We start from the raw sequence: 14,331 nt of genomic DNA on the forward strand, positions 1-14,331 counted from the left end.
ATGTCTCGGGAGGCCTGAACAGGCCACGCCACTTGATCAAAAGCAGCTGCGACGGCGAATCCAACTCCACTCGGTTTCTCCATGGCCGCGCGTCCGCGTTTTGGCGCAAAAATCGTAGCACTGTCTGTCGGGCGTCGTTTTACTCACAGAAAGCAGTAAAGGGCGGTGATGGCATATGCAACGTCACCATGCATTCCCCTCTCGGGGGAGGACGATTTGAATTGCGCTAAAGGTATGCGGACGCTTGAGACAAGATTTGACACTGAACAAGCGCTGCGATTTTTCTGGAATGGTATTTTAACATTGCACGTTTACCTACTATTTGCCTTTAGTGTCCCTTTAAAGGCAACTTGCTTGGAGTGTCGTTATCATTTTGGCTGTACTCTGGGGTCTTGCATGGAGCACGGTCAGTCGCTGACGAACTGCGAGACACCGGGAGTGGCAGACGAGTAGACGAATAGCTATGCGCTACTGCTGTTTCAGTGGCTATACTGGGTCATTGCGGTATCCCCGGCAACGACCTCGCCGACGAAGCTGCTAGGAAGGCACGCGAAGGGACAAACCATGTTTCTCTACCTTTATCGTGCCCTCATGCAGCCCAACATTTAAGCACGCTAGCGCACCGTATACGACATAGAAGTGGCACACACCTGAGTTCACTCACCATCGGTTGCGTTCTCTCGACCCATCAATGCAACTGCAGATGTTACCTGGGCTTCCGCGAGGTGAGGAAACAATGACATGTTCTTTACGCCTGGGCGTGGCATGCACCAATGCGTACTCATTTTTTATTAGAATGGCCGATACCGCCAATCAAGTGCAATGCCTGCGGTGTCACAGGGACTATGGAGCGCCTGTGCTACTGCCCATCCTTTGAAAACGAAAGACATGACCTCTGCACAGCTCTAAATCAGGTGGACAGAAACCCATTCACCTTGAACAAGATCCTGGCACCATGGCCTCGCATATCGCAGCTACAAAAGGCCACAAAAAGCGATGCTGCGATTTCTGTAGGCTACTGCATTGAGTGACCGTCTGGGGTCTAGACTGAGTGACCGTCTCTGATATGGAGCAGAGAACTGTTACTACATTGGCGATATCCACAGCGGACTTTCTCTTCTTCTTCTTTTAACCTTTCCCTCAGCTTTTTAATCTTTCCCCCAGTGCAGGGTTGCCAACCGGGCTCTGTCCTTGTTAACCTTCCTACTTTTCATTTATCCTTTTCCTCTTTCTCTCTCTGGTTTCGCAAGTGTGTATTTGCTGGCATAGAGCAAGGTTTAGCTCGGACACTCCCTATGCAGATACACGTAGTCGGTGATCTGCAGTTTCGTATTAATATGCTAACGAAACCCGTGCCGGCGCATGAGCGTGCACACGCAGCTACAAATGCACACACGTTCAGTCAAGTGCACAATGGGAGATGAGGGGAGGGTGGCGACGTTGGGTAGCGCAATGTATGCACAATCTCCAAGAAAATTATTACTATGATGGCAATGCAAAAGGTACAGTGACCCAGAGGAGAGGAAGTACACAGAACAAGCGCCGAACTCACGCTTATTGTCCTGACTACTTCTATTTGTTTGTCCCCGTCCTCTTTGCATTGCCGTCATAAACAATTTGAAGCAACTCGCCAAATTTTGCACCCTATTTCGAGAACAGTTAGTAACCAATGATGGCCCTGCTGCGGACAGCTAACCTTGCAAGCGTAACAATATATACTATAATCTTAAAGATTGAGCGTACGAGACGTTTCTTCAAGCGCTCACCTTTCTGCACCTTTAGTACATATAGCCATAATACGAATCATGATTATAGCTACGGTAAATTTTCACTATTTTGCTCTTCGTTTTCTTTTAAAGCAAGAAGAAGATTGACCTTGGATGCTCTTCAATAGCTGCCCTGCGATGGCGGCTGCAGAAAGTGGAGTCATCGTCACTGAAAGACTTCCTCGACCGCTTTTCCACATTTTTGCCTACTATAGTGTAAGTATCCGGCTTAGGCAGTCGATATCGTTGAAGCGCTATGTTATTGCTGTCAGTAAGTTAAGTGCATTTCAAAATGCTGATAGAATTGAGCGCTTCCTTCACGCTTCTGTATTGTTGCTCCACAATTCCAAATATCTTCATTGAAACAGTGAAGTCGGATGCTCCACAGAAAACAATTCAAGTGCTTCTTTTCCTTCTACAGTGCAGTCTTCGCTAAGGCTGAGTGTACTTAATCAAAAGTGCTTCTGAGTAGTTCGGCTACTACGCACAGTATTCTTGAGACATCTGGCAAAAACTCCTTATGTGGAGTAGTAGACCAGGTATGTGCTTGGTTGATGTCCCTGGTATCTCACTGTGGTTATATAGGGGCTTAAACAGAACGTCGCAGGCCCAAATTGGCATTAGATTTCCAAAACTGCAGTTTACGTAAAATAGATGTATGCCATCACCCCACTGATGACTTTGTCACACGCGAAGTCTCTAGTGGTCGATAAACGCTATACGTCGCTGCTTACTAAAGCCGTGCGAATTTGTTAATGGTAGCTGCCGCTTCGAGGTGTGAAGTAATATCCAAAGGCCGTTCCAAGGGCAATTAAGTAACTCACTTCCTGTCAGAGTGGGGAGAGTGAAAATAAATTAGGCTTTACCTGCGGCCGCATTCGGACAGCGGCCGAATGCAAAAAAGCGTGTGTACTTATGTAAGGAAGCGCATGTGGTTATATTTAATCGACAGCCCCTCTCTATAGTCAGTAATAAAACGTTCCTGATCACTAGAGAATGCTGCCATGAAGAACATGGAGCTGCTGGGAGACTATAATCTCGCGCAACACAGTAATACCCCACACCGTTAACTCGAAGTAATAAAAATTGGAAAAAATTCGAGATAAGTGGAGTTTCGAGAGAGCCGAATCCACGAAAATAAGCATAACCACCGCGTAAATCCAACATGACGGCTTTCCAATATGGTGCCGGTTACCACCGCGACTTCCTCACAAGAGCTCAGTGTACCAGGAGCGGTACTTTTAGTCGATCATTTTTGAGATATTATATGCGACCCAGCAACCGACACGTCGGTCGTATAAAGGCAACGGCGAACCTCGTACATTTAAGCGCAAACGCAGATGCATGTTGAAACGTGTTCGAAACCGGGTCGTGCTAAATATCTCGCGAACGTGCTCGGTTCCCCGGAGTTTTCGACCGAGGATTACTTCCACAGAGCGTCGCTCGCTACCGCCCTCGGAGGCAGCTGCCACGCACAGCAGCTGCCTCCGAGCACGGGGCATCGAGGCACTGCCGTGCGTGGCTGGCGTGTTTACAAGTAGCGGCGCGCTCGCCTCTGGCCGACACTACTCTTTCTCGCACTGTGCGCACGTCAGCGGTCGTAGCGACGTTGCAACCGCATAATCAATGGGATCAGCCGGCCGAGATCTGTAGATGAGGGTGAAGTATAACCTAGCAAAAGGCATTGGGACAAAATTGCTGGCCGATACCACAGCTGCGCAAGAAAGTAAAAAAAAAACGTTTCGTTACTGTCTTCAGCATTTTAGCAGTTTAGGTTTTGAGATGTCAAAATCAACCACCTGGGTTTCTCCAGCGTGCACCTAAATCTAACCACACGAACCTTCATGCATTTCATCCGCCTTGAAATGCGGCCGCATTGGCTGGGATTGAATCCTAGAGAAATTGAGCTGAGAAGCTACGCCTAAAACAATAATCTAAAAAAAAAAAACCTTAATAAAAAAAGACGCTGTGTCTACCTTTGCCACTGAGGGGTATTACGGGTAAAACAACAACTGTCTTCCTCTGCGTTTGCTCTTTTCCATCTGCAATCACAATAGAAACCGACAGTAGTAATGCCATATATCAATGAGTTACTGCGGCGTGGTACCTTAACAATAACCTAAAAAACAAAACAAAACAAAAAATATATATATGAATGAGCTACTGCGGCGCGGTACCTTAACGATAACCTAAAAAAACAAAAAAAAAGACGCTGTGAAGCTTTACCACTGAGAGGTATTACTGGTAAAGCAACCACTGTCTTCCACTGCGTTTGCTCTTTTCCATCTGCAATCACAATAGAAACCGACAGTAGCAATGCCATATATCAATGAGCTACTGCGGCGCGATACCTTAACAATAACCTAAAAAACAAAACAAAACAAAAAATATATATATGAATGAGCTACTGCGGCGCGGTACCTTAACGATAACCTAAAGAAAGATTAAAAAAGACGCTGTGAACCTTTACCACTGAGAGGTATTACGGGTAAAGCAACTAGTGTCATCCACTGCGTTTGCTCTTATACATCTGCAATCACAATAGAGACCGACACATGCTACCGGCGCCATCCATGGTGTCTTGTGGTAATCGTAAAATCGCAATTTCATTGCCGCTTTAATTTTTATTTTCAATATTATTTTTTTTTCAGGGGCGACTTGGTAGCAATCGAGCGCATTGCGTACGAGCTGTGCGAGGATCAGGCCAGAGAAGGCGTCGCCTACTTTGAGGCACGCTACTCGCCGCACCTGCTGGCCTCGAAGGACAACTGTGTGACGCCGGCGCTGGTCATCCAAGCGGTCAGCCGTGGCCTCGAAAGGGGAGAGCACGACTTCGGCGTCAAGGCTCGATCCATACTAGTCTCCGTCTGGGGAAACGACGGTAATGTGAAGCGCGACAGAAACAGACACACAGAGACAGCGCTACTTAAAATCTAGGCTTATCATCTTCGGTGGACGATTGATATCTGTTAACTATTCGATTTATACTGTAATGTGAAGCAACAAAACGACAGACACCGACCAAAATAAAAGCTAAAAATAATAAAAACTGAGTAAAAGACGTTTCGGCTTCGCTACGGAAGCCTTGTTCACAATGGGGTGAAGGAAAATTCGTTTCAGCTTATGTCCTCTTGAGCACGTGACGCAAACAGCGCGTGTATGACAGGGGGAGGGTTCCCTCACTTCGATTGAGCGTGTGACGTGTTTTTTGTATCTCCAACGACTCGAGATAGAGACCTGATTTCAAGTTTCTTTCTTGGCCGATAATTCTTGACTTTTCCCAGTCAATCTTGTGGCCTGTTGCATCCGTATGTTGGGCAAGGGCATTCGAAACGGTTCGTTTTTTTTTCCGACATCGTTCCGATGCTGCCGTAGTCTCTGTTTGAAGTTGCCCGATTCACCGATGTATGCGTAGTCGCAATCTGCGCAGGGTATCTTGTAGACCACGCCAGGAAACGATTCACTCGGAAGCTTGTCCTTACCGCCCACGAGTGCGTGCCTCAGCTTACACACAGGCACGTGTGCAACCTCAACGTCATAAGTGCGCAGCACACGAGACAAGGCCTCGCTTATACCAGGAACGTGGGGAATGGCAGCACGTTTTCTTGGTCGGGGATTAGCCGGTCGGACGGAATGAGATAGGTGGTGTTCCACAGCATTCAAAAACGACGTGGGATAGCCGCTTGCCGAGAGATCGCCACGCACGCGGTCCAAGTCTGTAACACGGCCTTCTGCTTCGGTGCAAATGCGGTTCGCACGGTTGAACAGGGAGGCTATCCCACGTCGTTTTTGAATGCTGTGGAACACTGTGCTGTGTGCAGGGGAATTTTGAGGGGAATGTTGAAAACCGAGCCTTTCTAAATTTTGATCAGGCCCCATGTCGCAGAAAATACGGTGTCGGTGTCAACGGTGTCCAATAACGCTAACGCGTTCCACTCTTAAATGTGAAGCTTAAGCGTACTCCTCAAGTTATTTAACAGAAGCGTGCTCCTCACTCTTTTCTGGATGCTTTATTTTAATTGGAATATAGCAGCTTCCCATACGCGGTCTATTGACCAATAGCTGACAACAATCAAGAAGGGCGTTTGGATCAGTGCGCTTTTTCCTACTGTTACTGTGTATATTTATTGACGCAGCTTAATAAACAGGCTGTAGTAAGCAAAAATATGCTTTCGAATTTCGACATCCAGAAGAAGCCGACTATCGTCTGCTCACGCTCGACCGCGGTCACGTGCGTAGGAATTAAACTTTGGCCACTCTGCTAATCGGTGTTGTAGCCGTGTGGTCTCGCATATTGACTAGTTTTTAACACCGAACGAACCTTGAACCATGCGAAACTTAACGTCATACCACACGCACACTTGCGGCTTCTACGCCGCCGGGTTCCGCGACGAGTCCTCTGGCTGAGCGCGCTGCGGATCGCTGAGGACAGCTGCGTTTGACAAGTTTATGCCTACGTTTGGCGCGTCGTAGGTGCCACAATTGAAAATAGTGGCGTCTACGTGAACATCCAAAAACTTGGAGTATGCTTAAGCTTCGCCTTTAAGAGTGTAACGTGACAGCGTTATTGGACGCCGTTGACGCCGACACCTACACCATATTTTCTTTGACATGGGGCTCGATCAAACTTTAGAAATGCTCGGTTTTTAACATTCCCCTCAATGTTGCCTTGAACCAAAGTACAGCGAAACACCATCAGAATTGGAGGACACTTAAGCTTCGCCTTTAAGAGTGCAACGCAATAGCAATCAAAGAGCCCTGGCTGCTCATCAGGCTTTTTTCTCGTATATTCAAATTACAATCTGACGCTATCAGCTAGCGCAAGACAGGGGTATAGAGATCGCAGGGAGAGGCCTTCGTCCTGCAGTGGACATAAATATAGGCTGATGATGATGATGACGCTCTCACGTGTGTAGGTTGTGGTTAAGTCGTATTTTACGATTTTTCTGACGGATTTTACTTTGAGAAATTCAATTTTTGTTACTAACGCCTTGAGCCAATTGGAGGGCCTCTGTGGTCGAGGTGGTTCAGGATGATGTGGTTAGGCATGGTTATTTCCGCCATACACCGATGCTTAGGGCCGACGCCGGATTTTCTGCGACACAGGTATCGCGTTAAAATCAAACTTGAACTGCGCACCACGGTGCCGTTCGGTAGGCGGAGCGTTGTGGGGATCTGCCGCTCCGCCGTAGCCTTCGCAATGCAAGGCACTGAAGAAGGTGCGGAAGCACCGCGAAGAGGGTGATTGCCAATAACTACACTTCTGCTGAGTGCATTGACTTATTTTTTGCGGCAAAGTGTTTCTGATATAGCCTAATTTCTCTTCAAATTTATTTCTCCACTGCGATAAAAGGTGGTTCAGAGCTCATTTAACTGCATCTGTTAGAGCATCTAAAGCGGACAAATTTGATATATGAATGTACGACTAACGTGAAATTGTTACAATGTTAGCGAAGGTTTTGCTGAAGTTCTCACAAGTTAGGGGTGCATTTTAGTGCGCCGTATAATACATTGATTTTGTCAGCTTTAGGTGTATTATTATTAGGTGCAGCTTACAGAATTGTGAATCATTTTGCATTGCTGATGAGTTAAAGCAATTGTAAGCTTGATAGTATCCCTTTTTTATATTTTTATCAATTTTAATACGAATGAACGACCTCAATAAAAAATCTGCTTGCTGCTGTCACTAGATTCTACCTTTTTCAGTTAACTTCAAAAAAAAAACATCACCACATTTGGTGCACTGGTTGATGAGAAAAATCATTTATCCGTTCCCGTGTATTTATATAGGAGACCCTGAGATCGTGGTTCCTCTAAAATTAAACAAAAAGAGTGACTCTTGGGGCAATTTTTTTATTGAGGCTCTAATCTTTGGAAAAATTGACAAAATTCGCAAATAAGAAGAAAAAAAAGGAGGCTTGGGGCAGCTCTAACTCCACAAAAAAAGCGGACTACCTATGCAGATTTTATGATCAATCATGGAAAATGAAAAGTTGTTGCGATAGGTACTGCATGCACAAATACAGACAACATGAAAACAAGATGTGCAATGAGTGCAAACTTTGTATGATTAATATTTATTAAAAGGCGCGCTATAAAACCTGGCAGAAATATAACATTTTTAAGAAGACGCATAGGTAAAGTCAAGAACCCACCAAGCGTTGTTTCCATACCCCAGGGATGTTAGGGGGCAGAGAAACGGCCAATTAGTGGGCTAGCTTCCTTTTGGCTAGTGGCCCGAAACCAGCCGATGCAAGAAGCACCATCAATGGATGGGTGCAGAGATGGTCTACAGAAAAAAAAATAAAGGTGAAAGAACGGATTGACAGTCACGCAACTTTGGATAACACGACAGTTTCATGACCGTAAACATTTCAATAAATAAGGAATGCATGCACTTTTGACAATTCAGCTTTTCGTTCTGAATGAATGCCCGACAGAGCCCTGGTGATACATGTTCCGATTGGGGAGAATCGGATAACAAGCAACTTGCATATCGATGTGTGGGTCAAATTGGCACCCTGTACAGTGAGAGAGAAACCAGTCAGGTGGCAATCCTGGTAACTGCATTTGCCCATAATTTCACACATGCACACACATACACACACTAACACAGACAGGAAGAGAGGCATTGCTCCCCCCTCCCATAATTTCCTGTATTCCCTTTGACATGTTCCTCTAGCTGCTGTCATATGTTGTGTTCAATGCTAACAGAAACATTTCTGCGCTATCGCAAAACTCACGTCGCAAATTTCATGCAGCATGTTACAGGCTTGCCAAGAAACTCTGACAAACAACGTTTTCTTAGCCTCACACAATCACAAATTTTGTAAAAATGTCTTGTCGTGACTAGTGACTCCTCTGTTTAGATAATAATTTGTTTTCTTACTCCATTTACTCTTGACAAGAGCAGAACGAGAGAAAACTTACCTATTTTCTCATTCAAGCATTTCTTCGAACATTTCAGAATGGACCATTGATTGTTTGAGACTGTGTGAGGAGCACGAAGGCATTGGCGTTGTTGGAATTGATATTGCAAAGGACGAAGTGCAGACACCTGGCTACACGGCTGTAGAGGCCCAAGTCTTCCAGGTGTGTCCCCCGAGTTTCTTTTTCTTTAATATGTGGAACTACTGAGCAATGCATAATGTTGAGTTCTTTGATTGATCAGTTTTACCTAGCGCACCTTCACATTGATGAAATAATAGATGTGGTTTTGTAGAACTAATCTAGCTTGATACTTCCTCTTAGTTTTTCTTTAAAAAGGTGGGGTTCTTGCTTTTTTTATTTATCACTAACCTAATTCAGAACATGTATATGTTCTTCCTTTCCGGCTTGATCAGAGAGCGAAGCAGGTGGGCATACCAAGGACAGCACATGCAGGTGAAAGCGGCGCCTACTCAACCGTGCGAGATGCCATCGTCAAGCTGCACTGTGACCGTGTAGGACACGGATACCGTGTTTTCCAAGACCCGACCGGCCAGATATACCAGTTGGCTCGCAAGAAGAACATTCATTTCGAAGTGTGCCCTTACTCCAGTGTTCTTTCGGGAGGCTGCCCACTGAGCACCCAGAGCCACTCCATAGTCCGGTGAGGCTGACGGTAGCAAGTATCAAGTATGTTAGTTACAACTTGTATTCTTGTGCATAGATGGTTAAGTACATTCTACTTTGAACACAGACGTACAGTATCTGCGTAATGAGACGTGATATACCGGAATGATATACAGGCACCCTCGCTAGAATAGCGCAATAGCTAGTGCATACATTTCGCTGCACTTTCTTTGCTGTGACAACCAATGAATCTGCGTGATTTTGAGCTGTCGAAACAGAAGCAAGACATCTGTGAAACTGACTTACAGGGAACCATGCATCGGCATGTTTAGCTTGCTGAAAAGTATTATAGGGCACAGTGTGAGTGGACGAAGGTACTCGACAACTGCTGTATCCTGTGGCTGGCCTGTATCAACCAAGCAGATTTAAAGGATCTCAACAATGTACACATTTGTGGTCACTAGTTTATTAATAGCGCAGCTGTTTAAGCCGGCGGTTAGTCCGTCTTTCGAGGACAAAAGACCTCGTCGAGCGATGATTCACTACGTCGCCTAGCAACGGAGTGCCACCTCATCGCCCCACCTGCGCCGCCACCTGCTCGCCCCTCCGATGATGATGAATTGTAGCTTATCTCTTTCTAATCGGCGGGCTGCTTTAAAACACCTTATCCGGAGTAAATAATTATACATTGCAATAAAAAGAAAATTGGAAGAGACAGAAAAGGTAAAAGAAAACAGTGGGGAGGGCGAAGGGCCGACCGCCACTCCCGCCACAGTTCCACCTAGCGTCACCTTGCCTTAACTCCGAAGCAGCGCCGCTCGCTCCTGCGCCGTAGCTCTTCCTAGCTTCTCCCCACAGCAGCGCGGGGGCGAAGCTGGGCAATGACGTCACTCCAGAGTATATAGCTCCGTGTCGCCGACGTGCGGAGACACTTTGCCTGGTGAGCTTACCTGCCGAGCAGCCACCAGAGGCATCGGCTGCAGTGACGGACACCGGGCGCATTCGGCGCGAACGCGGGGAAACGTGGTCGGCGTCGGCAGCAGCTCTACGCATCCCACTACTTAAGAGAAGTGAAATTCTACGCTGTAATGATGAGCGGGAATGGGGCCAGTGTGGAAGAAGACGATGACAACGAACGCGGGAGCAATGGCACAAGCGCGTTCGCGCTGAGGTGCGCTAACGTGCGAGCTGTGGAAGACGACGACGACGCTCGAGAGAACCAAATTAAAGCTAATGAAAAGCCAAGTAAAGTTAGGGAAAGGCCGCCAGCTTCGCTGTTTGCTCAGACTTTGCACTAGCGTGAAGTTGCCTGCATTTTTTTACAATTAGGAATTGCAAATCACATTAACTTAAATGCCAGCAAAAATAACCGAATGGTGTGATAACTGGCAAATGACCATTAATGAAAACAAAACGGTTTGCATGACAGTAACGAGAAAAAAGCACCCATCGCTTTTCCCCAACACACTTAACGGCAGCGTCGTAACTAGAGTTCAACAGCATAAGTAACTTGGTTTAACAGTAATGTCCGACCTTAACTGGCCATCACATATTAACAACATTACTTCTTGTGCATTACGAAAACTTTTTTTTTCTCAAAAGGTGCTGCGGATGGCACCAACTAACGTCAAAATTTTAACTTACACTGCATTTGTGAGACCTGTCCTTGAGTATACTAATGTCTTATGGTTCCCGTCCACTAAATCTAATATATATAAACTGGAAAGTATGCAGAGAAAGGCAGTTAGGTTTGTCCACCGAAAATACCGGCGCAGTGATTCACCTACTCTTCTCCTAACACAGTCAGGGCTTGCAACTTTGGCAGTTCGAGTAAAACGAGCTCGTCTAAAATTGCTGCATCAAATACTACGCAAGCGAGTAAAAATAGATGATTCTGCATACGTTACCTATTCCAAATCTCGCATACTTCGTTATAATCATCCATATACACTTAACGAGTTCCTTTGTAATAACGATACTTTTCAGTTTTCCTTTTTCCCCCGTGTTGTTTGCGAGTGGAATAAGCTAGTTGCATCTATAACTAACATAGTATCGCAGTCCGATTTTGTTAAGTTATTGGAAGATGCAAACAGTTTTTATGCATATATAATCATCAAAACTCCCACATTTTGAACTATAGCTAAAAATTTACCTCCTTTCTTTCTTTGTTCGTTTTTGTAACATTTGCTCTCTTTATTAATAGTATTATTGTTGTAAAATTGCGCACTGAACATTTTTCATGTATTTCCATTTACATGTTTGGATGGGTTTGCCGTTCTTGAACACATGCATTGTATGTGCAATCATATGCCCACCTGCTATGGTCTCTATATGAGACTGGCAGTATTGTAAATAAATAAATACCGTAACTCTTTTTCATTTACCACCGACATTCATAATCGTAGCCGCTGTGCTCTCTGCCGTTAGTCGCACCCATTTCATTTTCTTCAGGTAGTTGTATACACCTGCTTTTAGTGGTGTTCCCTAAAGGCACAGGGAGTGGTTGACCTAGAAATGAATGAAGGAAAAAGGCGTTTTAGTAGAAAGGATATGTTGCATGGCCTGATTGTGGAAAGGTAGATTTTTGCCACTTTGTCTCTGGTGGTTGTGACCAACGGTAACGTCATGAAGAATATTGTTGATACGCATGCGCAAGCCTGGTCTGCCTGTGTATAAATACACCTGCTTCTCGCAATAAAGCGTTCCTTCGTTTCCTGCTGCTCGGCAGTTTACATGGTGTCAGAAGTGGAGGCGGTGGTTCGTTTTGCTACCGCCGCCAGTCGGCAACGAATGAATCTACGCATCGACCACAAATGCCCATTGCAAGAATGGTGTCGACTCTGCTCCAGCCACCAAGGCCACTCGACACGACTGGAGACACGTTTCATAACTAGACCGTATGGAAAAGTGAGTTTGACCTTCTTGCTACGGTGACGGGACTGACCCAGCTGCCTAAGAAAGTTCAAGCCGCAACTTTTCTGATGACGAGAGGCAAAGACGCGAGATGAACGTACTATACTTTTAAGTTTGACAATGAAGGCGAGAAGAAAGACCTCAAAAGCCTTTTAGCAAAGTTCGAGGCCCATTACAAGCTATCTGAGAACCTAACCTTTAACGAATTCCGATTTGGCTTCAGGGACCAACAAGAGGGAGAGTCCTTTAATGACTGGTTCACGGAACTGCAAATTCTCGCGAGCAGATGCGAATTCGGTGAGCTCGAGGAACGGCTGATATAAAGCAGAATAATTCTCGGCATCAGAGATAAAGACTTCCAGCAGAAGCTTCTCTCGGAAAACCCCTCGTTTTCAAAAGCAGTAGAAATGTGCCGTGCATGAGAACGAGCACAAGAACAACTTCGAGAAATCGGAGCCAGAACGACCGACGCGACAGTCGCCACAATCAAAGCGAGTGCAACACCTTGCTCCAACTGTGCTCTTGAAATGCACACAAATGGGGAAATGTGCGGCTCATGGCAAACGCTGCAACAAACTGCGGTAGAAGCAATAATTTCGCTCGCATGTGCCGTCGGGCACAGCAAGGATGAAGGTCAACGGCACGCGAAATCAAACAGGTTGTTCTAGAAACTGAAGAAGAATACTTCCTGCACGTGCTAGAAGCTTATGCCATCGCCAGTGAGGACCGTTGGTCGGTGGCAATTATTATCGCAGGAGCAGCGGTTGATTGCAAAATCGACACGCGAGCCAACTGCTGCATCATGTCTGAGACGATGCTCCGAAAACTAACTACACAGTCGGCACAGCCGTGCTCGACCACTTTGCGTGCCTTCTTCGGCCACAAGCAAACAGCTTTGCAGAAAATTATCTTGCCTACATCTTACAAGGCTCAGAGTTGTCTAGCGGAATTTTTTATCGTACCCCAGACCGTGCCAGTAACAATCCGTGGCAATATTGCAGAACGCTTGGGACTGATATCCCGCGTACGCTCAGTCGACGCATTGCCAAGCCAGGACCCAACCGCCGGTTTTGGTGATGTATTCCAAGGCCTCGGAGTACTGAAGGGTGTTACGTACCACATTGAGCTCAAGCCAGGAGCACGAGGCAGCGTCAAGCCAGCCCGAAGGGTAGCGGTTGCTCTTCAAGAACGCGTAAAACAGAAACTAGATCAAATGGAGCTAGCAACAGGTATCCGAGGCCGTACGCGCGTACTGGAATTACCGTGACGAACTCCATGTCGAAGACGGTCTCCTCCTAAGAAGCAACAAACTCGTCATTCCTCTAACAAAGCGACAAGAGGTACTTCGTCTACTCCACGCGGCACAAGGGGGTGAAGAAAAAATGAAGGCAAGAGCCAAAGAAGTAATGTACTGGCCTGGCATGTCGACGGATATTGCATCTCTCACGAAGACGTGCCTACTTTGTCAAAGGTACAAGAGCAGGAACGCCAGGTTACCCATGCTGTCACGATGTACCTACTTTGCCGTGGCAAGTAATCGGAGTCGACCTTTTCTACTACGAAGGCGAGGAGCACCTTGTTATGGTAGGTTTCTATTCTGTTTTTTTCGAGATCAAGCAGATGCGTCGAACAACAGTAGCAGTGACAAACGTGTGCATGCAGATTTTCGCCACTCACGGCATCCCAGCAAAGATATGCAGCGATAATGTCCCCCCCCCCCCCGTTCAGTAGTGCGTGCTTCCGCGTTTTTTCCACTTAGTTGCGCATCGTCCACGAGACTTCCAGTCCGCATCACCCTCGTGGTAACGAAATGACTGAAAGGGCCGTCCAAGAAGCAAAGGAACTGCTCAAGAAGTGCCGGTATGGAACGCTGGAGTTCTACAGTGCCCTGCTAGAATGGAGGAACATGCCAAGGGACGACCGCCTAAAGTCGCCCGGACAACGACGCATGGGCCGTCAGACGAGGACTAAACTGCCAGTACTTGACTGTCACCTCGAATCACAAACCGTGCTAACCGAAATTGTCCGAAAGCGACTTGACGAAATACGGCGCAAACAACGCATCTTCTACAACAGAACAACGCGAAGTCTACCGGAT

The 14,331-nt window shown here is 46.3% G+C and overlaps 2 protein-coding genes across 3 annotated transcripts in view; both read left to right on the forward strand.

Moving 5' to 3' along the window:
• The window catches only part of LOC119437231 (adenosine deaminase), a 476,423-nt gene that overhangs the window by 455,011 nt on the left and 7,081 nt on the right, over positions 1 to 14,331 (forward strand). The window lies entirely within an intron of this gene.
• Positions 1 to 14,331, forward strand: part of LOC119437235 (adenosine deaminase-like) — a 228,090-nt gene that overhangs the window by 30,432 nt on the left and 183,327 nt on the right. Inside the window, exons 3-6 of one of the 2 annotated variants that reach the window (XM_049660370.1) lie at positions 1,860 to 1,982; positions 4,418 to 4,647; positions 8,734 to 8,858; positions 9,110 to 9,357. The exons of the other annotated variant lie outside the window; for it this stretch is intronic. Of the exons in view, the coding sequence (XP_049516327.1) occupies positions 1,860 to 1,982; positions 4,418 to 4,647; positions 8,734 to 8,858; positions 9,110 to 9,357 (726 nt within the window). The remainder of the gene's footprint in view (positions 1 to 1,859; positions 1,983 to 4,417; positions 4,648 to 8,733; positions 8,859 to 9,109; positions 9,358 to 14,331) is intronic. 2 annotated transcript variants of the gene reach the window in all.

This window comes from Dermacentor silvarum, chromosome 1 (genome assembly GCF_013339745.2).
Source record: "Dermacentor silvarum isolate Dsil-2018 chromosome 1, BIME_Dsil_1.4, whole genome shotgun sequence".
Classification (NCBI taxonomy): Eukaryota; Metazoa; Arthropoda; class Arachnida; order Ixodida; family Ixodidae; genus Dermacentor; species Dermacentor silvarum.